The 27,573-nt window shown below is 32.6% G+C and overlaps 1 protein-coding gene across 1 annotated transcript in view; it reads left to right on the top strand.

Annotated features, from left to right (window-relative positions):
• The window catches only part of LOC133323417 (sushi, von Willebrand factor type A, EGF and pentraxin domain-containing protein 1), a 217,536-nt gene that overhangs the window by 119,863 nt on the left and 70,100 nt on the right, over positions 1–27,573 (top strand). Inside the window, exons 4-6 of the mRNA XM_061532345.1 lie at positions 12,359–12,538; positions 12,599–12,790; positions 12,845–13,021. Coding sequence (XP_061388329.1) covers positions 12,359–12,538; positions 12,599–12,790; positions 12,845–13,021 — 549 coding nt within the window. The remainder of the gene's footprint in view (positions 1–12,358; positions 12,539–12,598; positions 12,791–12,844; positions 13,022–27,573) is intronic.

The following is a 27,573-nucleotide window of genomic DNA, read 5'->3' as shown; positions in this document are numbered from 1 at the left end:
GATTTTATGCAATATCAAATATCACAATTTACTGCTTATTTCGGCTCGAAAAAATGTGATGTTAAATTTCCAACACGTGGAGACGTAAGGTTGTGATCTATAGTGGTGGCTCCACGGAGCCCCCAAATAATGACCACCAAAAGGTTAGGGTATCCTCTGAAAAAATTTAACTTCTTGAAAAACACACGTTATTGATAATTCAGGCTAATTTACCTTTTTTTTTGAATTCGTTGCTATTATAATGAATTAAGAACAATATCATCGGCGAAAGTTTTGTAAATTGGATTTTGAAGAATTATATAATAAAATTTTCCAGTACCGCGTGGCAGCCGATCAGCAATTTCTGATATTAAACACTTTTAAATCAATTAACTCGTTTTTAACAAATTAAAATGTGTAATATTCCACAGGATTTATGTTATCCTCAGCAAGAAAAAACTTTATATTTTTGAGGAATTTACTTTATCTCTATAAAATTTTTATAGTTTATTAGAAACCTTTAGTACTTCCAATTTTGTAAGTTTGCTGATGTTCTTAACACGGTGGATCGATGAAAAAGAACGACCAATTGAATTGCGCTTAACAAACAAACCTCTTGCACTTGTGGATGAAGCAAAAACTATGCAAAAGATAACACACAAACATAGTGGTAACTAGATTTTAGTTATCGAAATGAGTGTGTTATGCACGAAGTGTAAGATGTACTGTACACTCAAATAGACCGTTAAATTTAAGCTCATGTTACAAAACCCCGCCTACTCACCAAACCCCACCTACATGCCAAATTTCAAGTTTCTAGCTTTAACCGTTTCGTTTGGGCGTTGATGATCAGTCAGTCACTTATAACACAACTCTTTTATATATATAGATTAAGCGACTTTCATATTGGGGAAGCCTAACAAATGGGTCCCATTGTTTCAACAGATTTTATTTTATCAGAATAATATTTGTAGAAGGGACATTAAGCCTATCCTAATAATGATTTGGCTATAGAGTCTACGATGTCAATTCTTAGCCTAGCACAAAAAGCGCGGTATAAACAGAAAAAATTTAAGTGTTTTGGAAACTTCCATCTCGGTTATGAACACATATTACATTTTGTTTCAATCTGTCAACTCCTTCATATAGCAACAGGCGTTCAAAAAGAAGCATCCGCAATTTTGTTTTTACATGAAAGCACTCATTTCTATTTTTTCCATTAAAAAAATGCGCAGTCGTCTTTTTTGAACACATGTTTCTATATGAAAGACTTACCAGATCGAAACAAAATTAAACATGTGTTCATAACAGAGATGGAAGTTTCTAGGCTAAGAACTTTCCGAACTGCCCTCGTAATATTACACCTAGATCAACTAATGACGAAATATTTTCCAACAAAGCAGATTTGTTGCATTCTAAATTATGATTTGTAAGATTTAAAGACATTCCATTGGCGCTACAACAGTTAGCCGAAGAATGCAAGTCGCTTAGTTTTGCAAGACATCTGTAATTATCTACATATTTGTGTAGAGGAATAATATAACTAGATCGCTAGAATATAGGAAAGTAACCCTGACGTAGAGAATCATTGATGATCACAGTTAGAGGTAAATAAATTTCAATTAGACCTGATTTAAGAATGAGCGTGGGAACACCATAAAGCCCTGGTAGTTTAGGTGCACGCACAGAATTTAAGCCTGTGAAAACTTCGTTATTTGTTAGTATAATGCAAAGGAAGTTATCGTGGCATAATTATGGAAGGTAGTCTCATTTGAGAATTTTATGATAGCAACTCTTTTTAATTTGGAATTCATACATTAATTTCAAATAAAATGAAAAATAAATTCCATAAAATTTTATGTATGTCGACTGACAAATTTTAAATCAATTAAAAAAAAAATATATATATATATATATATTTTAAAGCTGAACGTTGCTCTTATGATTTAATCATGGTTTTTAAAACTTATATTTATGCGTTGCGTATACTGTTTCTATCGCCTAGGCACTTCGCACTTCTGTTTCATCTCCGCGTCACTTCCGCGAAAGCGACTTGCTTAGTTAGAAATTTTATATCAATAGACATTATAAATAGCTATTCACATAAACAGTTTTTCTTAAATAATAACTTTATTTAATATTTTCACAAATCAAAAATATTTTTTTATAAACTTCTTTTATTAATTTTTACACTATTATACTTTTTTATTATTTAACCTATTTATTGTTTGCATTTATAAAATAGGTTTATTAAAATAATAAAAAATATAATATACATAGTGTAAAAATTAATAAAAGAAGTTTATAAAAAATATTTTTTTCATTTGTGAAAATATTAAATAAACTTATTAAAAAAACTGTTTAATATATAATATTTCTATTTTTAATATTAATAATTAATTTAAATTCACTTTTTCTTTACTGCATACTAATCACTTCGAAAATATTACATTAACTGAGATCAAACAACAGAAACAGTGCAAATTGTTCTTGTATATCAACTTCTTTTTGTCTTCCTAGACGTCATAGACGTATATATACCAACTGTATTCACCTCAGATCTGCTGTCAAGCTCGTCTAAATAGGTAGTGACTGTTTTATCATTTGGATTGAGGTTGGGACTTTGTGCTGGCCATTGCGTTAATTGAAAATTTTGCTTACCACTATATTCTCCGACGATTTTGGACATATGTCTTGTTTCACCGTCCTGCTCATAATTACTTCTTCTACAGGTTAGGCGTTCATATATACGGAAACGGTTGATATGCCTCTACAAAGCTCTCATTAGATTTCTTCCATTATTATTTTGTCAATTTTTTTGCATAGGTCCAACCTTCCATACCATGACGATTCGTCAACCGTGCTCAAAATTGCACCTGTGAATTAGTTTTCATCAGCAATAGTGGATATCTTCTGATTGAAAACGGTTGAATTTGGATTCGTCGGACGTCGTTTCCAGTCGACCACTGTACAATTTTTGGGACCACTGACGAGTACTAACAAAGCACACATTGGTGTTTAATCTTATTATTTGTAATTTGTGGATCCACATAACATACAAGCATTTACGACCTCTAATTTGATGTTTGGGAACAACGAAACGCAGTTTAATCCCCTTTGAAATTTCTAAGGTAGAACAGCTTCTTCCACTCAGAAGCCGAATGGCCACTTCAGTGGTTATTAAACATTTCTTCGTGAATTTATTATTATTATTTATTAATATTAGCTATTTGATTTTTGTTCAACACCTTATACAATAATTTTATTAAACGGGATTTTAATAATGTAAAACTTCTTTCTTAATAAAGAACAATAAAAAATGTACTTTTGCATTTCTTCAAATTTGTAATAACGTGCAAACGTGCCAAAGTGAGTGTATACGAGTTATTTCCGTGATTACGCGTTTTCTTGGTGCTAATTGGTTATTTTTTAAAATATAACCGTAACCGCGTAATTTTATTGAGATAGATACTTAATAAATGACAACAACATATTTTGAATTTGCTATTTTCTTTCATTTTCATGACGTAAAAAGTGTTCAAAGTACAAACATCCACTCGCTTCTGTAAACCGTTGTATAGCTAAATGTACTTGAAAATATCACTATTTTTAAAATAAAATACCATTAGCGTAAAACATATTGGTAGATGATGAGGGTAATATGGTAGAAACAACAAGACTTCCCACGATCACTTTGATGCAACGGTAATAAGATCCGAGAACCCTAAGATTCGGGAGTCAATGGTACGGGATGTTTTAAAGAGCTTCTCCTCATTCAGGTTTGTATACACTCAGGAAGCCTGGCTGGAAGCCCTGGTTGTCTTTATATCAAGCCCGACATGGCAAATAACTTACCGAAATCTTAACGGCCAATTAGCTTAACCTCATTTCTACTCCAAACCAGGGATCGGACGGTCGACAGCATGATAAGCAACAAAATACCCTACGATACGTTAAAATATAAACAACATGCGAAATAAGAGTAGACATATCTTGTGAAACTATGATACCGGACAGATACTCGTGGGATTTAACCATTTCCTTCTGTTGAAATCGCGATGAAAATCGCTAATTAAGATATCGATCTGAAGACATTACCAGTACTTCGTTTCGGTATAGTGATGTTCGGTACGTTTTTCAGCCGAATAGGTTCGGGCCAACTAAAATACAAATATGGGTACGGATTTGCCTAATCCTCATAAAATACATATCTGAAAGAATTTTTACTGTGTAAAGAAATATTTTTAAACTTGTTTTTTAATATTTTTCACATTATTTACGAGCGGTGAGCGAGTAGAGTAAGTGTTTACTCTAATAGTGAAATCGACTGGAAATATTAAATTGATTTTTGCAGATTTGTATGTACGTTTGTAGTTCTAGAGTAACAAAGTGTTTTTCATGTTGTTGTGCTGATCTGTCATATAAGAAATTTACTTTATTCAATAATAAAAGCCATTTGATTATTTAAAATTCCCCAAGAAGTCGAAATGACCGTTTTTGGGCAAAGAGGGGAGGAAGCAGCTACTATGATTAATAAACGTAGTTCTATGTGGTACAAAAAGTCACCATATTTTAAAAAGCTGTATCATGATATACACAATTGTTTTTGTACTTGAAATTGAAAAACGGTCAAAATGACCGCCTTCGGCAATCTAGTGTTAAATATCAATGTATTCCTGTCATTAATTTTCATATTATTTTATTAAGCGACAAAAGTGTCCTGTCTGATACAATGTAAAATCAAGGGTTCTACAATAATAAAATCAGTTTAGGGCATTAACTGGTTTCTCTCCCAGATTTGAAAAGAAAGTCAAAGAATGTTTTCATTGCTAAGTGGAATTAGAAGGATTAACAAGAAAATAATTGTCGATCGTCATCAGGTTGGGTTTGTATCCAATATTTTTGAGATGTGAAGACTATGACGGCCCGTCTAACATGTCAGGCAATTGTAATGGAGTGCAGATCATTATTAAATCAAGATCCATCTCTGCGGTATATCTTCATTATTTTTTTTAAATTTTAAAATGCAATTTAGATGCAGCTTCGAAGATTCAAAAAATTCGAAGCATATTTTCTACAATTTTGGACATTTGACCATTTTTTTAGAAAATCCAAAAAAGTCTGCTGCTGCTAGAATATTTCGAGAAAACGACTACTTTGATATTGTAAAACACGATGGGTTGAATAGCATGATTCCGTACAAATATATATCGAATATATAGAAGAGTAGTAGAATCGTTGGAAGAAATAGGGGAAAATTTTATGATTTAATTTGGATTTATTTCTAAGAAGTAGAAGTTTTAGTGCCAAGAAGGTTTGGTACGTACAAGAACAGGTCAAATGTAATGAGTTCGAACTCCGAAATAGAAATACGTTATTTGTAAATATGACAAGATTATTTCTGGAAAATGAAAAATAGTTAAAACATTATCGACAATCAAAAAACTTTACAGCCTGTTTATGTACTGCGAAAGAAAGGCTTATTTCGCTTTCCATGCAAAAGAAAATCAATTTTTGTTTATATAAAAACTTATAATACAAATGTTTGGAGGATGTTTTATAGGTATCCCTTGGATTTTTTATTCATGTTTTTGGAAAATAAAATTGTACAAAATTCTTACAAATACTGAAAATTTTCCTTTGACAATTTGTTATGTTCAACTGTGTGATTGTATTTGTGTAGTTTGTTTTCATTTCCCATTTGACTCTCATTTATTGAACATTGTTGTAAAACTTTACATATAATTAAGTAGTTTTTTTTTTGCATGGTATGCGTAACGTCAAACGAACGATAACTTTCGAAATACATTAACGCTTTTGCATTCGAAAGTGAGTGATTGCCTTTCGTTCGAAATAGAAAAACCTTTTTAAGAAACATTTTACTTTTTTTCATTTCGCACCATCGCACAGTGGGCGATTGGGCCTCGCTAGCGGCATTAAATTCAAATTTGAAAAAGCGTTAATTTTTGTTCACAAATCGATAACAGATGCGTTGATTAGATTTTTGACGTTTTTTTTATAAGGTCAACGATCATCTGATCATTAGCTGTGAGCTGTCGAACACAAAATATGTTTTAGCATGTGCTTTACAATATTTTTTCTTTGTTGCGCATTGATTTCAAGATCCTTGGAAATTTAAAATGTTTACTTGTTTTGTTAAAAGTATGGCTTTTTATTAACTTCAAGGTAAAATCAGTAAAATCAAAATCAGTGTTTTTGACCGGTCTCTAAATGTGTCGTTCGTAAAACGTAGTGGTAGTTAAGTGTATTAACATCTAGTCCGCTATAGCGTGCACTTGTCGTTCATGGAGTAGAACTTACAAGATTCGCACGGATTAGGTCTAATTCTTTTTTTAGCTGGAAGTATGATTCATTGTGCGTCCAAAATGGGTAATATGAATTGCTATTACCTGCTACCCTTTAAATCATTGCAATTTTTAGGAACAATGTCGGTAGAAAAACGGGTACTTTTTTAGTATGGCATGAAGAGCTTGATTTTAATGGAGCATCTAGATATTCCTGATTCTGATTCCGAAGATAATTTTGATTTATAAAATTTGTTTCTACAAATTTGATTTATAAAATTTGTAAAAAATTTTTTTCTTAAAAAATTCTATGACATTTTTCTGAACCGGGTAAAAAAACCGGCTGAAGATATCGTTTTTCGTTTAGAAGTTATTAATTAAATGCCGCTAACGAGACCAATCGCCCACTGTGCGTCGGGCCCCTCGAAATGAAATCCTGTGTACGTCCCTGGAACTAACCATAAACTAATTTTATAATGACCACTGTTAGTTCATTTATCGATTACTTTTTTTTAGACCAACTGACTATTTTAACATGGGGATGAGCTAGGCAGTGGTCAATTGACCATGCATGCATTACTATTCAACTAGTTTAAAATTAGTAGTGGATGACGTAGGGGATGATAGATACCAAGCAACGGCTCTGATTGGCGAAGTCCAGGCTTATCTTGGTCCCTCATTCATCTCAATTGTGGACACTGGCCTCCCCACGGTGTCACCTGGGGTAACTATTTTCATCATCCATGGAAATAGTGAGCTAATATGTGCCGCGAGTTCACCCATAAGAACTATAAAAAATGGGTTGAGGCGTCGGGTTAGTTGCCAACACTCGGAAAACCCCTCTTACTATGAAAAAGCAACGAAAAAGAAAACCAATCCATATAAAAGCGAAGTTCTTCTTCAGTCTTATTTGCGCCCATGCTCCGACGGAAGACAAAAATGAACAGACCAAAGACATATTTACGAGATTCAAGCATCTCGATATACACAAGTCACCTAGATTTCTCCTGATCAAGCAACGAGAAATCGAATTGGCCATGTTGTGATAGACGGAAGTCATTCGTCCAGTGATTTAGATGTTCGATCGATACGAGGAGTGAATATCGATTCGGACCATTACCTTGTGGAAGCCAAGGTTCGCACCCGACTTAATGTAGCAGCAAAGGGGCGATCTAATGCAACACGGAAACACGACGTCGAAAAGCTGCAAACACAACAGGTAGCAGAGGCCTAATCCGCTCAACTTAACCACATGCTTAACGAAAGCACTCCTTGTCCCGATAATATTATAGAAGCACAATGGCAAAGAATTGCGCACTCCCTACAAACTGTAGCAAAAGCAATGGCAAAGAATTGCGTGATGAGGATCTGGAAGGAGCATTTTGAAAAACTTCTGGTATCAAATAGTAGCGGTGAAGAGGATACCCCAGACCCAATAATAGAGTGTATACCACCTAGCCAAGATGAGGTCAGAATAGCAATCAATCGGCTGAAGAATAATAAAGCAGCAGGTGACGATAGTTTACAAGCCGAACTATTCAAGACTGGTGGTCAGATGCTGGTAAGGAGCATGTACCAGCTGATTAGTACAATCTGGCTAGAGGAAAGCATGCCCAATAATTGGAAACTCAGCATCATGTGTCCCGTGTACAAAAAAGGAGACAAGACGATATGTGCCAACTATATAGAAATAATCCTCCTTCCCATCGCATAAAAAGTGCTATCCAGCGTGCTGTGTGAACGACTGAAGCCAATGATCAACGACATTATTGGACCATACCAATGCGGCTTCAGACCTGGCAAGTCCACCATTGACCAAATTTTCACTCAGCGCCAAATCCTGGAAAAAAAACCCATGAAAAACACATCGACAGATTCCACCTATTCGTCGACTATAAAGCCGCATTCGACAGCCCTATCCGTTCAGAGGTGTTTAGGATTCAGACAAGGTGACAGTTTGTTGTGTGACCTTTTTATACCCTGCTGGAAAAGGTCATACGGGAGGAAAAAGAAAACGGAAATGGCACTCTGTACACCAAACAACACATGTTACTCGCCTACGACGATGATATCGACATAATGGGTCAAACATTGAGATCGGTAACAGCCAGGGACGTAAGCAGGGGGGCGGCCCGGGGGGCCCGGGCCCCCCCCCGAAATGATTTTTTTTTCACAGTAAATTTATGTTAGCAACAGCGAATTTTTTCATTTTATACTACCGGGCCCCCCCCGAAATGAAATCCTGTGTACGTTGCTGGTAACAGCCACCTTTGAACAAATGGAGGAGTCTGCCAAAGTGGGTCTGGTAGAAAACGGCGAGAAGACCAAGCTGATGGTATCAACGCGCAAGACGTGCAGTAGACTCGGACCAACTGTGGAACTTGAGAACTACAGCTTCGAGGTAGTCAAAGATTTTATATACCTTTTATTTAACGCCATAAATATAACTAATGACATCAGTTTTTAAATTCGGAGAAGGATAGTGTTGGGCAACAGATGCTACTATGGTCTGAGTAAGCAATTCATAAGCAAGGCCACCTCATGCGAAACCAAACTCACACTTTGCAAGACGCTGATACTACCCGTGCTATTATATGGATCTGAAGCATGGGTACTTACGCAAGTAGATGAGGCATCTCTTGGAGTGTTTGAGAGAAAAATTCTCCGAAAGATCTATGGGCCGATCTGCATTGACGATGACTATCGCCGTCGAATGAACCATGAGCTGTACCAGCTATTCTCGGCATTGTTAGACGTATTGAGCTGCAGCGACTACGTTGACTTGGTCATGTTGTGAGAATGGATGAAGATGCCCCAGCCCAAAAGGCATATAAAAGCGAATCGGCTGATGGTTCAGGCAGAAGGGGAAGGCCACGAATAAGATAGAAAGATCAAGTGGAGGACAACATTGCTAAACATGATCTTGATCATGATCTGCGCAAAAGACCGATGTGCCTGGAAATCTTTTCTAAACTCGGCTTATGGAACGAAAGTTCTGTCACAAGCCAGCTAAGTAAGATTACAACTAATTATGTTTGATAGTTAGCTTGAAAAAATGTATCGGTCTAAAAGAAATTACTTTACATATAGTATTTTCAAATGATTATTTATGGCTGTGTTTAGAAATTATACACAAAATATCATAAAAAAGGCAATTTTAAATAACAATAAAACAAAATGTGTATATATATATATATATTATTATATATTTTTAAATACTTACCACTTCTATTGACACTTAAGAAACAATTCACATTTCAATTTTCAACTTTCTACGAGAAAAATATTTGTTTTGCAAATTGAAAATGAAAAAAGAATTACAACAATGAAAGTGTAATATATAATATTATTATAATATAATATATAAAATTTTTTCCCATTTATTTTTAATTTTTGCATTTGGCAATAAAAATAAACAACAGTTGCAAATTGTACATTGTGAGGGAGTTTTATTATTATTATTTTTTTTTTTTCGTACAAAAAAAAAAACGCGTTACATCTCATTAACATCGTGATTTCGATCATGATTTAAAATAATCCCTACAGCACGATAATTTAAATTCAGTAAATTCAGCCTTTAATCTTGATTAAATGTTTTATGTAAACCCGCTTTAACGGTTTCTTGTTTTGTGTGTGTTATGTTTTTGGTAACACGAACATATTTTCGGTTCAATGTGATTTACTCTTAGACAGATTTTTAGCTCAGTTATAATCACTTGAAATATTCACATTTTGTAAAGTATTGATAAAAGTCGAACAGGCGTAAATCGGAAAATAAATTTGCAAAATCTGGTCACCTTACTATGATACCCCACATAACTTCCACGAATATCAAACTTTCTGTGGTGCTACATTTTGAGCTTGGGCAATATTTGCCCCCTCTTAACCGACTAGAGGTCAACAAATATTCAGTACAGCCCTTCTAGTTACGTGTCCAGATTCTCTTCACGGTGTATTGTGTTGTGATATTCGGCTTTCAATTGTGGCCTATAAGTCGACTCGAAAAAAACCCAAACAATTAAGTTTTCGGTCCACTTGATCACAAAATTATTATCTGATCATCACTGAAAATTATAGGCGTTGTCTTTGACCATACCTGGATCCCCATGGAAAATTTCAAAGCGATCAGTTTGGTAATGTGTTACTAAATAATATATGAATACGTAAGCACCTGTAAATTTTTAAGTGTAACTCTCACATCCGAGTACATACGACAACATAATCAATTTAAAGGTCAACCACTACTCTTGAATATATTATCAATTTCTAGGCTTCATGTCCTTCAGAAGTAAATATATACCCAATAGAATAAATTTCTTGTCATTTTTCACACAAAAGTCGGGGTCCATTTGACCCGCTAAATATTAGCCAATAGGGCCAGAACTGGTTCTACATGCAAAATTTCGTAAAGATTGGTCCATAACTGTGTTTACAAATTATAATGGACAGACGGACACACATGTCTAGATCGACTCAGTTAGTCGAGTTAGTTATCGAGATTCTACTGCAATATATGCATGCAAATATTTATGCATGGCGTTTGATTTGTAGTAGTTAAAGTTATATACGAAGTTTCAGGTTTCTACCTCAGCCGGTTCTATTGTAATATAATATATAGTACATTTGAGTATAATTTCCAAAAGGTAATTTTGCACATAATTCTATTTTAAATATCAATTGGTAACGTCTTAACTATAATTTGAATTTGATATAGAACAGAATATACATTGACATAGAATATTTAGTACTTTTAGTACTACTTTTAAACATACCACTTCGGTTATCATACCAAATTTTAGAGATAGCCGACCAGAACAACATTTTTTATTCTAGTCTGCTTCATTTGCATATATATAGAATGTGCCATATACAAATTAAAAAGAATGGTTTCAATAGTAAATAATAATAGCACATGCAAATATTGGAGGGAATATCTAAAAAAATGAAGGCATAGTACTGGTCCTCGTTAAATTTTAATAAAGTAGTTTTTCTGTACATACGACGTTAGGTTCGCTTGTTTAGTCAATAATTTGTACAAGTTATTACTAAATGTTGTTCGTTTACTCAAAAGTCCAGTAAAAGAGAGTGAATTGAGTAAGCAGATTTTACAGTTGTGTTACTGAGTATTTTCAAATTTATACAATGAAAATTTACTCAGTAAGAATTGTCATGTACCATCAGCTGATATTTAATCAGCTGTTTGGTTATGTTGTGTAAACAAACAACAATATAGTTCTCAAGCAAATTGATTGTTTTATTTTGGTTTTGGATAATTAAGTATTAAAATGGATGAAGAAATCAGCTGTGTCGATACAAGGTTCGTTCGTTTACTCAATAGTTTGTACGAATTTGTACAAATTATTACAAAATGTTGTTCGTTTACCCAAAAGTCCAGTAAAAGAGAGTGAACTGAGAGAGCAGATTTGACAGTTGTGTTACTGAGTATTTGCAAATTCTTACAAAGAAAATTTACTCAGTAAGAATTTTCTTGTACCATCAGCTGATATTTAATCAGCTGTTTTGTTATGTTTTTTAAACAAACAAAAAATTGTTCTCAAGAAAATTCATTGTTTTGTGAATTTTATTTTGATTTTGTATCATTAAATAGTTAAAACTTACCGGTCACAACCCTTTTAAATGTTTGTGGGGAACAAACAACATCAATTTTCCGCTTGTTATCCATTTTTCTAAAAAAAATGTTGTTTTTTAATTTGCGCCAATTTGTTTGTTGTTTTAATCAGCTGTGTCGAAACAATCTTTTTACTGGATGTTGTTCGTTTACTTTTTGCAGTTTTCTCTCTTGAGAAGGAAAAAATCGTATTTACTCTCTGCAAATTCTTACTGAGTAAATATTACTGGGAAAGTAAACGAACGAACCTACAATCTTTTCACTGGATGTTGTTCGTTTACTTTTTGCAATTTTCTCTCTTGAGAACGAATACTTCGTATTTACTCTCGGTTAATACATATTTTTATTTATGTTAGTTACACACTCTGCGTCCCTCCAATTCCAACTATATATTTTAAATTGGCATCCAATAAAACAACAATATTCGATCAACCTATATTTACAGATCGTGAATGTCCCGAACTTGCGCAGCCTTCCCTGGGCCAAGTTACGTTAACTGGAAGACATTTCGGACAGAGAGCTTCATACTCATGTCCTCATGGCTACCACGTAGTTGGTCTTCAGAGTCGTTTATGTCAAGCCGATGGAAATTGGGCTGGAGCTGAGCCAGCTTGCAAACAAAACAGTAAATATCCATATACATATACGTAATAATACAAGCCTTACTATATATAATTATCTGCAGTTTATTGTCTTAAGCCTCCTAAAATCGAACATGCTCGAAACTCTGCCCTTCCGGAACAAGAAACATTCGACTTGGACTCGACCGTGCAGTATCATTGCCACAATGGATATGTCACTAATGGTTTTCCTCGGGCCAAGTGTCTGGCTATCGATGGTCAGGCCAGCTGGTATGGGCCTGACATCCAGTGTGAACGTAAAATCTAATTTAATATATGCCTGGTGCAATAATTAATTTGAAATGTTACAGCTCGTTCTTGTGGACAACCACCGGACCCAGCAAATGGGTGGCATTCGGGAGAATGTTATACATACGGTTGTAAGATAACATACAATTGTGGCACTGGCTACGAATTAGTTGGTAAACATGAGCGCACCTGCCAATCAGATGGCTCCTGGACCCCAAAGGAACTACCAACCTGTGTCTGTAAGTATACATGTTAACATTTAATTACCAATTACTATACTAGCATATATTTAAATATTTATATATTATGCGCACAATTTATTCTAACAGTAATTTTTGTTTATAATTTCTTTTATTTTATGCATAAAAGCAAATAACGATAAAAATTCTACGGACACAAAATTGTCCTTGTAAACGCATTTCACATTTAGTGGCAAAGGCTTCGAATGCAGATCCTTACTGTGTGTCCCTGTCCTCTTCCCCTTACGTTATTGTAGTTCACACAGTTTGTTAAATTGTTCGAAGACACTAACCAAGATTGCGATGATACACGTTTAACAAATATACATCGTTATTAAAAATTTACCGTTAATAGTTGTTGTTGTTAACTCTGTTCTGTTATTAATAAATAAAGTTACCGCAAATTATGAATTTGTTGTTTTATTAAAGTTCCTCCAAAACAGAAAAGATAAGTTCCAATTTTTAAAATTAACATAATTGCGGTAACTTTCAAGACGCTAATATAAATAAATGGGCTTCTAAACCGTGATGGAGGCAAGACGATTATGAAGAACATATATATATTTTGATTGAGAAGTAATTCCTTGAGAAGTAATTATTTGCCACAAAGGCCATATTTGAATTTAATATCTGAAATGCCTTAAATGTATTCATCAACCACAGGGTGTTTCTATATATATATATATATATTCCTGAACTCAATAATGCTATAAATAATTTTTATTTTCTTTTGCGTCTTTGATTTTACATTTGACAACTATTCATGATTTAAGGTGGTTTACATATCTTTGATAAATTATGGTAAATTCATTATGATTAAGATAATAAACCCTGATCGGGTGTTTCATCACTATCAAAAGATATATGTCAACCCTAATTTAGTCAATTATGTACATTTTAAATCACTACACTAATGTATTAACAATGTTATTTCCTTGGTTTGTGTTTTAACGGCTTCAAACTTTATAAAATACACCTTATTTTTTAGTATTTAATTTTACTTTAAAAATTTCAACGCCATTTAAGAAATTATTTTTTTAATAGTAGAAATTTCAATGGTACCACTGATACACAATGACTTCTCAAGAACTACTAACAAATACATATTAGGGAACCTCCATTCTCGGCTAAAAATAATATTTTTTATTTTATATTTAACCCTTTGTGGCCCAATGTTGCTCACAGGCAACAAAATGTTTTAGAGCTAATATTTAATATACTGGTAGTAGATATATATTATTTAGATTGCATACGTCAAGGCCTGATTATGGACGACACATATCACAAGAAAAATCTAAAAATTCAAATTTTTGGTAAAGTTATGAGCTTTTTAATATGGAGAAGAGGGCAAAAATGTGTACAGTACTAATTTGTGTATACAGTCCAAATTATTTAAATCGCTTCGTATTTGAAATATACGAACTCTGCCGTCAGAATTATTTTTGATTTTTGTAAAACAGAATATAGAGAATAATTTAAAATAATTTTTCTTCGATTTTGCATTTGGTTTTCATGATATTGGGCTTTTATTTTTCAGAAAGAATGTACTGTATCTCCCGAATGCAAGGAAGTAGCGATTTTAAAAATTTTCCATATCCTATCTAGGATAGTTGCATTAAATCTGTGAAACGAAAATTGTTCTATGATTACGGAAAAAAATTCGGGGCTCAAAGGGTTAATTCGAACGAACACTAATTCAAGAATGTCCCTATCAATTCCGAGTGAAAATCTCTAGAACTTGAAGATATAACAAATTTTTGGTATAAGCATTAAGCGAAGCCAAGAGTGACTCTCAAACTTTAAAGGCGTTTTTCTCGAAACAATGTTTTTAAGAATGGCGGACACCATAATAATAGCGTATTTACATACGCACTTTACATGATGTGGATTAACGAAATCCTGAAAATAAATTAAGGATTGAGATCATTCCAAACGAGTGTCATGTTGTATTTGTTTACAAAAGCAAAAAGATATGACAATACAGAGAGCTTTGATATTTAAGTTTAACATTTCTCAAAAAGTAGAATTAATCTAAATGTTTAGTACTTTTATAAGTTAATAACCCAAATGCATGTAGTCTTTCGAATAAAGTTGGAATTTCTGAATTCGGATGTCCCGGCGGCCGGTAATCGAAAAGAAGGATTTCTTTTTAATTACAAAAACGAGAAAATTATGTATAAGTTTCTTATTTGTAATACCAAATATCCTAGGAGTAATAGCACTGCCAGTCCATAGCTTTATCTTAAATATTGTGATTTCTATCGAGATCAGACATATACAGTATTTTTCGGTTAATTGACCCTACGGTTAATTAGTTTAAGTATTAAGTTTCCACGCTTAATTGAACAACATGATGGGGCAAAAAATATTTCATAGGAAAATACATGTAAATTTTCTCGGATAATTAAACCCTGTTAATAGATTTTCCCGCTTATTTAGTTCAAAAATCATGTCATCAAAAATAAATTTCCTTTTACTTTTCCCCGGTTAATTGCAAAATAATAATTGAAAAATAATCTGAGCTTTTTAATATGGAGAAGAGGGCAAAAATGTGCACAGTACTAATTTGTGTATACAGTCCAAATTATTTAAATCGCTTCGTATTTGAAATATACGAACTCTGCCGTCAGAATTATTTTTGATTTTTGTAAAACAGAATATAGAGAATAATTTAAAATAATTTTTCTTCGATTTTGCATTTGGTTTTCATGATATTGGGCTTTTATTGTTCAGAAAGAATGTACTGTATCTCCCGAATGCAAGGATGTAGCGATGTCAAAATTTTTCCATGTCCTATCTAGGATAGTTGCATTAAATCTGTGAAAAGAAAATTGTTCTATGATTACGGAAAAAAATTCGGGGCTCAAAGGGTTAATTCGAACGAACACTAATTCAAGAATGTCCCTATCAATTCCGAGTGAAAATCTCTAGAACTTGAAGATATAACCCATTTATTGTATCAGCATTAAGCGAAGCCAAGAGTGACTCTCAAACTTTAAAGGCGTTTTTCTCGAAACAATGTTTTTATGAATGGCGGACACCATAATAATAGCGTATTTACATACGCACTTTACATGATGTGGATTAACGAAATCCTGAAAATAAATTAAGGATTGAGATCATTCCAAACGAGTGTCATGTTGTATTTGTTTACAAAAGCAAAAATGGTTACGAGGAATTTTAAAATATAAATAAGATTCGAATCAAATTTGTATTTGAAATAATTTGATATTTATTTTTTTTATTTCCCGTAAGTAGTATATAATAAGCTCCTCTAGCTCACTTTTATAGCCAAAAAAGCTATTAAAAACAGTTTTAGTCAATAAATATTGGATGATTTAATTGGAAAATAGGTCATAAATTTAAATATTGATCAACATTGCGGGGTAATGAACTTTGAGATTAATGAAAAGTGTGCCATAGTTTGAAACATTGAATGATAATGAACTTTGAGAGTAATGAAAAGTGGATCATGCATTTAAGCATTGAGGGTGATGGACTGCGAGAAGAAAGATCTTTGGGAGTATTCGAGTGAGTTTGTAATAGTATCATGCATCTAGCAGCTAGGAAGAAATATGAGGGTGACTGGTTGTGTATATGCATTTGTTGTTGTTTGTTACAGTTCGTTGCTAGACAGAAATATGAGGGGAGCTGCCTGTGCGTCTAAATGTACTTGTCATTGTTGTTGTCATTTACTGCATATGCGTTCGAGTGTTCTTGTTGTTGTGTTTCTAGCAATCAAATGTAAGAAACACAACAACAATGACAGCAAGAACACCCTAATATTTCTTCCTAGCAGCCATATGAGCGATAAAATTGCACTCTCTCTCGAATACTCACAAAGATATTTCTTCACGCAGTCCATCACTCTCAATGCTTAAATGCATGATCCACTTTTCATTACTCTCAAAGTTCATTATCATTCAATGTGTCTATCTATGACACACTTTTCATTAATCTCAATGTTCATTACCACGCAATGTTCATCAATATTTAAATTTATGACCTATTTTCCAATTAAATCATCCAATATTTATTGACTAAAACTGTTTTTATTGACTAAATCTGTTTTTATTGACTAAAACTATTTTTAACAGCTTTTTTTGGCTATAAAAGTGAGCTAGAGGAGCTTATTATTTACTACTCCCGTAATACGTATTTTCCGTTTTCTCTTCCGTTGAAAATCAATTGAAAAATGCAAAATCCCTGCAGCCGATTGCTTGGTGCACACACATTAAATTTATAAAAAAAAAGTTGATAAACGCGTTTATATATGTTATTTTTAAAATTCCTTTGACCCTATGAATTCAACTATATACTGCGAAATACATAACGACCATAATCTTTATTATTCAGAAAAGTTTTTAAGTAAATGAAGTTATGACAATACAGAGAGCTTTGTTATTTAAGTTTAACATTTCTCAAAAAGTAGAATTAATCTAAATTTTTAGTACTTTTATAAGTTAATAACCCAAACCCGGATGTCCCGGCGGCCGGTAATCGAAAAGAAGGACTTCTTTTTAATTACAAAAACAAATACGAGAAAATTATGTATAAGTTTCTTTTTTTTTAATACCAAATATCCTAGGAGTAATAGCACTGCCAGTCCATAGCTTTATCTTAAATATTGTGATTTCTATCGAGATCAGACATATACAGTATTTTTCGGTTAATTGACCCTACGGTTAATTGGTTTCCACGCTTAATTGAACAACATGATGGGGCAAAAAATATTTCATAGGAAAATACATGTAAATTTTCTCGGATAATTAAACCCTGTTAATAGATTTTCCCGCTTATTTGGTTCAAAAATCATGTCATCAAAAATAAATTTCCTTTTACGTTTCCCCGGTTAATTGCAAAATAATAATTGAAAAATAATCTGGCATTTTTTACGTACATATTTGACATAATTTCTGAAAAATACTAGGTGACATCTCTACTAATTCAAAATATATGTTTATTGCTAAGGAAAAACTGAGAAAGCGTAATTTGGTAGTAGTTCCAATTATACGTGATTACTGTAATTGAACAAACTATTCAATTAAGCGGGTTCGGATAATTGGTTCCTCGGTTAATTGAATAAAAATTTGTGCAAATTTTGATGTGCAATTAACCGAAAAATACTGTATTTGTATTCTTATGAAGTATATATATATATGCAGTATGGTCACGTAATTAAGACATTAACTAACTTTAAGAGATTTAGTATGAAAATAGAAAAAATCGTATGAAAATGAAAAAAAACATCGACTTTGAAGTGGCCACATAATTAAAAAATTGTTTGATTTTTAACTTTACCTCATTTTTGAAAATATTAAAAAAACTCCTTTAATTTGTTAAATTAAGTAAACTAAGCACCGATGAAATCATTTACAGTTAAGCAATTGTTATCTATCTATCAAAATTAGCAGCAATTTGTACAGTACACCTAACATTCGAAAAAAGGTCCGAATGTACCAAAAACTTGCTAGAATTAGTAGCAAACAACAAATAATTCTTAAAATAAATAAATATTTGGAATATAATCTCAAAAATGGTAGATAACCTAAAGATTTCGAAAGCCTTTATTGAAGAAGGCCGGAATATCTTTGCAGTATGTGAGGAAATATCAATTAATATTGGCATATTATCAAATCGACTGTTCGTGTAGTACAGAATATATTTTAACAAATAATATATCAGTCACAACAGAATGAACAGGGATAAACGCCTATGTTGACCAGTAAAAGTTGTGTGCCAGAATAATTTTTGATGCTTAGCACAATATTTTAAATATTGGTCAAATTGTAAAATTGGTGAGTGCCAGAAACTTTTGAGTTAATGAAAAAAGTGTCATTGAGTTTGATTAATGTAAAATAAACAAAATGTTTCATTAATAATATTTAATGAAACTTCACTCATTAATGCAATGAAAAATATTCATTAATGAAATATCGTTACTTGATATGTTGTATTTATGTCGAATATTGTTGCGAAATTGCATCTACGAATTAAATTCAACCGTGTCAAGGCTCGGACATTTGGCATCATACCAGAACATTCCTTTTCAGAGCAGATTTTTCTGGTAGTGACGTACTATTTTTCCATACAGTGAACGAGCTAGTTGATGCTTTTAAACAAGGGCACCAGTTCCCATGCATGCACAGCATCTTCAAATCATGTAGCGGTCAATTTGAAAATAAACATATTTGTGTAGTTTATTGTTCTTCCATTATTTTTTACCTTTTTTGTGGAGATAGACAAAATGTCTTAATTCCGCTTTAAATAAGTCATAACTTTTAGTTAGTCATTTCATATGGCGGTTTCTCATTTGTTATCTGAGATTTTTATCGTTGCACACCTCTAGTTCAAATGCAACCATCCGTTAATGTAAAATAAATCACGATTTACGTAAAACACGATGAACACTTACAATCACCAATATCTCCAATTAAAAATTCATATAAATGATACGGTATATCTATAAATATCACAAGGTCGACAGTAACAGGTTATGACATAGTATTTATATATAGTATATAAAAATATAATCCTTTAACATGAGTTGGACATTTTTTTTTTTGTCACATAATATAATCTTGTAACTATTTACCAATATATTCTTCTGTAACGCGTATATTTCGGAACCTTCAAACTGAATTAGCTTAGCTTCTTTGACAAATTAAAGTGAAGTGGGAGAAAAACTTCCTATATATAACCAAATGAATTAAAATTCAACTTTGCCATTATTTGAATCGCGATATCCATCTTCAAGACACTACTGAATAACCAACCTTCTTTCAATTTGAAGATTCAAATAGAATATACATTCCCCAAGTAATATCAATTGAAACAAAAATATATTTTTGTTTCCAATATATTTTATTAACAGAAAAAAGATTTTAGAACTATATTTGGGCAATATTGCCAATTTTTTAGTATTCCATTTTCAAAAAATCTGCTTTTTTATTTTCGTAGTACATCAATGATTTTTGGTACATATATAGAGGAAAATGTTCTGACTCCAAATTTGTACGCGATAACATTTTTGGTTGATGCGCGCAAAACTGATGGAGGTTTTAATTTTGGGCATAAGAAAAAAATCTTAAAATTACGCCGTTTTTTTTGTTGTGACCAAAAACATTGATATATGACTTTGGTCGTAAAATATGAATATATTACAAAAATCGTGAAAAAGTTGATCATTTTCGCGAAATATGAGCAAAATAATATAATTTTCATTCTATTAATTACATATATCAACCTAAAAAATAATTTAAAAATGTCTACATAATCTAAAAATCATGATGAATCATGTGATATCAAAATCACGCAAGTCTGTGTAGCGGTTTGTAAATTAACGCGACAACAAAACAAGATATTCACGAAAATTATTTGTTTTTGGTTCGAAGAAATAATGTCATCATATTTATTTTTTAATTTTATACAAGACATTTTAGAAAAAATGTTAAGGTTATTCTCATATATTACCCGAATTTCGCCGACAACTATAAGCATACAACTTGCGGTAATAGTAATAAATCTTAAAATAAAACTATATTATGAAATATACATTTTAAATTGCGTCTAAATCGCGTAACCATTTCACGTACATGCGGTTTCCATGAAATACTAAAGGTTATCTTCCAATCCATGTATGTTTTGCGAAATTTTATTTGACATTTTATCATACATTGCTTGAAAACTCGAAAACGCGAATAATTTCCGAAAACTGCATATGCCATTAAAGCGCATCCGATTTCGGTGTGCACATAAAAAAAACATCGATCTATATCTATTTCAATGCGGTCCATTAAGAACCATGGATGGCCCAGCTCACTCTATTTTTGAGATAAATTGGGCACATCTCTCTTTCGGCTGATGTTTTTAAAGTTCCCTTTTCGCAAAAGTTCAAAATCCGTATTAGGTCATTTACTGGCGCGGAAATGATCCACAGAAAATTCGTGTTTTTGGAAGGCTAGTTCCCGCCATTCTAGTAGATGGATTTTCACGAAGAAGATTTTATTTCATCCGAAACGTAAAAAACCTTACTGATCGCGGGTATCCATATCATTCAGTTGACAGATCTAAAAATTTGGCCCAAAAAATAGGTTTTTTAGTGATTTGATCGCACAAAATTTTTACCTTCGGATGAGTATTACTCTGAAGATGTGCATACTACAGACACAAAATATTTATAAAATTACTCAGATTCGCGACTACAATAATCTTATAATCGATTTTTAGAAAATAACTGTTTGCGTATTAAAGCCTGAAGTAAAATTAAAAAAAACACTCAAAATAGAGCTTCAAAATGTCAACATCATTTTAAGTTAGATGCAGTTAAAATTTTGAAAAATGATAAATAAGAGACGTAGTCCCCATTTTGTAGGCTTCTAGTTTTGTTTTGACACGAAGACCGTGAAATGAGTGGCTTAGTCACAAATCAATAGAAAACATAAAAAAGAGTTCTACAACCTGTTTTTACACATTTTTGTACATTAAAGTAGACACAGCTTCCACCCAAATAAAGTTTGGAGATCAATATCATGAAAAGTTTGTACCCACAGATCAATTAACCCAAAACACTTTTTTCATATACTTAAGTAATTCCCTCGGCTTCAGCTATGTTAAAAAATTGGCAATATTGCCCATTTAAGTTATGGTAAGTAAATATTTTTCATTTAGCTTTGAGGTAATTCCTCCGACCCAGAGTTGTGTAGTTCTGGAACTGTAGTTCATTGGAACTATTCCAAGAAAGGAAGTCATAGATGTCCTTCAAATGAATTTCTAACTTTTGAGTTTTTATCGATCTCTAGTTATTCTAGCAATTTCTGGACTATTCGTATCTTTATTTTTTATTAAAAGGCTGAATTTCCCAATTTTATGTTTCTACACATATCTTTCTACAAATAAGGTCACCAAGGGAGACCAGCTGATTATCGATACCTCTCAAGTTTGCTGTCAAAATGTGAATTGACTTCCATTATGAAAACGTAAACAAAGTCGAAATTTTTGACATTAGACTTGAGAAAAAACAGCTGTTTTCCGATTTCGATTGCTATCTTGGTGACCTTATTAATAGATCTTGACCCCGTATGTTGTCGATGACGTTTCTTTGTCGACATTGATTTGGTATTCTGTAATGCCATGTTCTGACGGGCATTCGAACAACGTAGTTCGCTCTCAGAATTACGTACATGAATTAACCCGTTCATACAACACTATTCTTAATTCATGTCATCAACATTTTTTTTATTTCAAACTTTTTGTTTCTTGTTTTACACAAAAGTTCTAACATATTTGCATGAATCACATATGGATCTAAATAGAAAAAATAATTCTCTTTCTCCTGACTATAGTATGAACCCATATCTATTTACTTTTAATTCATGTTTTCCATTTTTTCTAAAAATATTGTTGTTTTCATGCATTTTTATATTTTTATTTGAAATGTCACATATAAAAATTTGTTTGAGTTTCCCCAAATTTGTTTCTTGTTTTGTACGCTAATTAGAACCAAAGGGAAAGAAATTCATATTGCATTATGTAGATAAAAAAATTTACATCCTGCTGCATATATAAAAACTAGACAATTGTTTTACTTTTCATTCATCATTTTCAATTTTACTTAAAAAGTTTGAAAATTTTATAAATATTTTCAAGCTGTCAAAATTAATTTATTTCTCTCAATTGTTAGGGATGGGACAACTTTCTTGGTGATTCAGAGAGTGATTCGAATTGAACGACGTACAAAAGTCGGTGTTCGCTCAGACAATTTTGTATGGGGAACTAGTACGGCATTTACATTAGAACTTTTTACCGGGTTAACCTACTTTATTAGGATTTATTTGGCATATATTCAAAGGAATTGAAAATTTAAACCCACTGGGTTAAACAAATCCGGTTAAATGTAAACGACCTTTAAGTAATTACTTCATATTTAAGGGTCGAACAACGAATGAGAGAGCGAACAACGCTCATCTGTACATGGCATAAAACACTTATAAGACGATGTCGACTGTTTATCGATAATATCAAAAAACACATCTCTAAAATTGTACTCAGCTGTTTATATTGTTTGATATTTTTCGGCAAAATGTGTTTGTATCCTTCACCGCACTGTGGCACAGGGCATTATGTCTTGGTAGATGTGTTTGTAACATACAAAAGAAAATGAAATAGACCCATAGTTACTTCTTAGTATATGCATAGAATTACGTTTTGAGTCGATTTATGCATGTCACCTTTATGATCCGAACGGTATAAAAGTTGGTACATTCCATCAGAATGGGATGAACCTTTATTTGGAACATAGACGAGCTCTATTATTGACATTGGTCAAAATCGGTTCAATTTATATATGGGCATTTTCGGCAAAAGGTAAACCAAAGTCGGAGAATTTGTTTCTATAATTGCGCTTAAATAAGTGAAGTAACGGCAAAATAAAGAAAGACCACATTTGTCATTTTTTCTTCTTGTTCTAAGCATAAATACTAATTTAATGACTATAAATGCAGACACTGCCCAAATAAAAACTGCAAAATGAAAAATGTCGCATGAGTTTCGTTGTGTGAGTGACCGAGAAAAATCCTTCGCAAATAAAGGATATGCCAAATTTTGAAAATGTTCTGTAATTTCTAGACTTTTTGTACAGAGCTTTTATGTTTTCATTACTTTGTATTTTATCATCCGATTTGGATGAAATTGGAAAAAATCGGTTCAGATATATATGGTGCACCAAACTTCCAATATATGTCCTATTGACACGAAAGTTTGAACAGCTTATTGAATTAAGTCCACTTTGATGTCTGTGAAGTTTTGTTGAAATCGGTTCAGCTTAGATGTAGCTTGCAAATATATTTTCGTCCAACTTCATGCAAATGGTGCACCCAGGAGGCTATGTTTGTTCGCTTCGTATGAAATATAACAAAGAATCCAAGTCTGTCCGATTGGCATGAATAGAGAAGGTATTTACGGGGTAAATATGGGTAAATACCCATTTACGGGTATTTATTTGAATCGATAATCAAATCGATTTGAAATGGATAGTTTTAAAATACTTTAAACGCGTGGGTAAATCCTCGAGTATTTATCCAAAAATTTGTTATAAACTCATTAACTGGGGAACCACTTGACATAGGCGGCCAAAATTTGACTCACATATTTTTAATGTCACAGCGAATATTGGTATGGAAAATGGGGTCTCTGGGTCTAAGTTTTGATGTAGCCCCATAAAATCGTACCTCCCAATTCAGGTATTTTTGTCTATTATACACATTTTTCGATCAAATTGGCTGTAATTTGGCACAGACAGTTCTCTATGGGTACCAAATATCCATGGAAAATTTTTCGAAAAAATCCAAGTTTTCTGGTAGCCCCATATATAGTTACCCCAAATATTGGATATTATCTGATTAACTGGCGGACATTTAACCAACTATTTGCCCACGTGTGTAAAGATAAGACAAACTATCCAGAAACCCGGAAATAGGGTGTAAGATGTTGTTTTACCGATTCAATATAGTAAATACCCACAAATGGGAATTTAACCAATTTACCAGGTATTTACCACCGTTCATCTATAGACATGACATTTTTCAAAAAAATTATTGGATCAAATATCTATGTAGATCACAAGAAAAGCCAAAAAAGAGAAAACTGCGAATTGTGTGAATATTTTGAAATTTTATTATTTACTACCATGGCATAGTTATGGAAGATAGTCTCATTTGAGAAATTATTAATGGCAATTATTTTTAATTTGTAATAAAAAATTAAATAAAATAAAAAATAAATTCCATAAAATTTTTTTGTTTGTCGATCGGCATATTTTCAAAAAATATATATTTTCTGAAACTACACATTGGTCTCAAGATTTAACTCTGGTTACAACTTATATTTAAAGGTTTAGAGGTAGGGAATATTAATATATATAAATGATTTAGACGCTTTTGCCCACGCCTCTCACACTCGCCTCTGCCGACAGAGGGGGCTACCTTCCTATTCACAGAGAGCACGTACTCACCAAAGACCGGTCTAAGGCAGGTTAGTAGTGGTTTTACAATATCGGCTACAGATAGATCATCAGCTGACAATAAATATAAATTAGAATTGGATCGATACAATACAATAGCATTAACAAACTTAATTAAACAAACAACAGTACCCAGAAGCTATAATAAACAATTTGACAACTGCTGTTCCAATGCAGGTACCTTCTGTTTCCAAGCCCAGTATAGAATTCTTTATAGCATGCAATGGACTACTTAGACAAATAACATTACTAATGATATTGTATATTAAACATAAAGACCTTATTGAGTTGTTTAGTTCATAATTAGTTCTCGCGACCGACAATTTCAACGGTTCAAAATTACGTGTTCTTCGAGAAGGAACTTTAAAAATTATTTCTCCCGTAAGAAATGGTGAATCAATCAGGCCAAGTATTAATTTAATAATAAGTAAGGCTCCTAACATAAAACGCTTTCTTTCTAGTGTTGGAAGACTAATTAACAATAAGCGACTTTTATAAGGTGGAAGTAATTTAGATGGGTTCCAATTTAGACCACGCAAGGCAAAAATTAAGATCTGAACTTGAAGTGACTCAATTTTATCAGAGTGACATTTATAAAATGGGCTCCAAAGAATGCAACCATATTCTAAGACAGGGCGGACAATACTAAGGGTCATGCCCTTTTTGTCACTCACGCAACATTTTAGATTTTGCAGTTTTTATTTCGGCAGCATCTACATTTGGGGGGGAAGTATTTGGGTGAGAATTGTGGTACAGTAGTTTTGATTTACCTGCACAAGCAATACTTGCAATTATTTCTGCGCAGGAAAGTGCTGATATCTGAAATATCTTACTAGTCCCAACGTGCACGTAAAAAAAATTCGACGATGTTAAATTTTCTGTAATTCGTGGTCAACGCTAAGTATCTAATAACGCAGTAGTCTGCATTAAAAACAATAGTTATTGCGTGTGTTTTGCGACAATGTGTAAAAAATTACGACTGTTTTTTTAATTTGATATATATAGTAATGAGAGGGGAGGACTACAACTATTCTGAGCTGTTATCTTAAATGTGCAGGTATGAATTGTTCGCTTAAAGGAAATATTTGAGAGGGAATCTGAGAATAAGTACCAAAGAAGTGTATCCAAAGTAAATCAAAACTACTGTAGTACATTAATTATGAAAAGTGAAGAAATATATATTAGATTCAAAGGGCAGACTAACACTGTCGTATTGAATTTGATTTGGAATCCAAATAGCGCGACCACGTTCCCCATTTTCTAATATCCATGAATACATCTAATGTAACTAAAATTATATTGGTGCAACTGTTATAAGACAAACATTTGCCGCCTCATTTAGTTAGGTTTAAAAACATCCTCAGGTAAAATAATCGAATATAAGCAGAATATAGTCAAATAAACACAGAATTAAGCTTACAGTTTTCCTAAAGAACAATTTATCCCTGCTACTATGTTAAAATAATAAATAAAAATCGTGTAGATTATTACAAAAACCATAAAAAGGGCATGAACGTAAAACGTAAATTATAATTTATAATTATATTTTATAAATCATATATCGTAAATAATTCCCTGTCCATAATAATATGTGTACAGTAAAACTCGCTAATCCTGATATTTGATTGCAGACCCCAATCCGGATCACCGAGAAATAATAAAAATATGAACTTTGAATATAATAGGTATCAGTTTCACTAAAATCTGCAACGATTTTCACAAAAAATATATAACAAAGTAACGTATCTTCACAATACGGATTTTTGAGTCAAAGCAATCCCGATTATAGGATACGCAATGGGTAATGAAATGCAGGGCCCGGAATATAGAGTTTATACTGAATTTCACATCTACTAAAGTATAGTAGTCGTGTCCACATTTGGTCTTTAGTCGTACCGCAGGAATCTAAAAAAAATTACTTTGACAAGAATAAGTACAGAGTGAAGAATGGTTCATAAGTGTTGACAACAGGATGCGAATGTTTTCAATTTGAATGAACAATGCATGAATATTTGCAATCTCCCGCGAATGTTCGCTTTGTACGAAAAATTCACGAACGATAAAATTTCGCTACAAACGTCGTCGATTCGTTCTTTCGCGAGCATTTGTTGCTTGAGAGATTTCTTTTGAAAAACGCAAAAAAACTAATGTTCGCGAATGCTCGCGAGCGGTTTTAAACTCAGCATCAATTCAACATATTCATATTACGTTGCCGACGAATAATCAGCCGAGGGTTATTTTTATGTTTGTCCGTTGCCAACGCAGAAATGAGTAAAATGGAAATTTTATAAAAAAAATCGATTCATGTTGTTTTTAATTTAACATTTTCAAATCATAATCAAAAATTAAACTGAATTATATATTAAATAAAAATTTTTAGTACGTATTAACAGTTGTATTTGGTCGAAAAATGTCATATTTAGAAGCTCTATATAAGCTTCAGCATTGAGGGCATGATCAGGTAAGTATGCATTAGCAGTAATAAATTTGATCATCTTTTCTGGCTATTCTTCCACGCTACATTATTTTCCCC

Source organism: Musca vetustissima, unplaced genomic scaffold (assembly GCF_032173495.1).
Source record: "Musca vetustissima isolate MV318-11 ecotype Yass unplaced genomic scaffold, APGP_CSIRO_Mvet_v1 utg3452, whole genome shotgun sequence".
Taxonomy (NCBI): Eukaryota; Metazoa; Arthropoda; class Insecta; order Diptera; family Muscidae; genus Musca; species Musca vetustissima.
The sequence above is the reverse complement of the archived record's forward strand: the minus strand, read 5'-3'. Positions and strand labels throughout refer to the sequence as shown.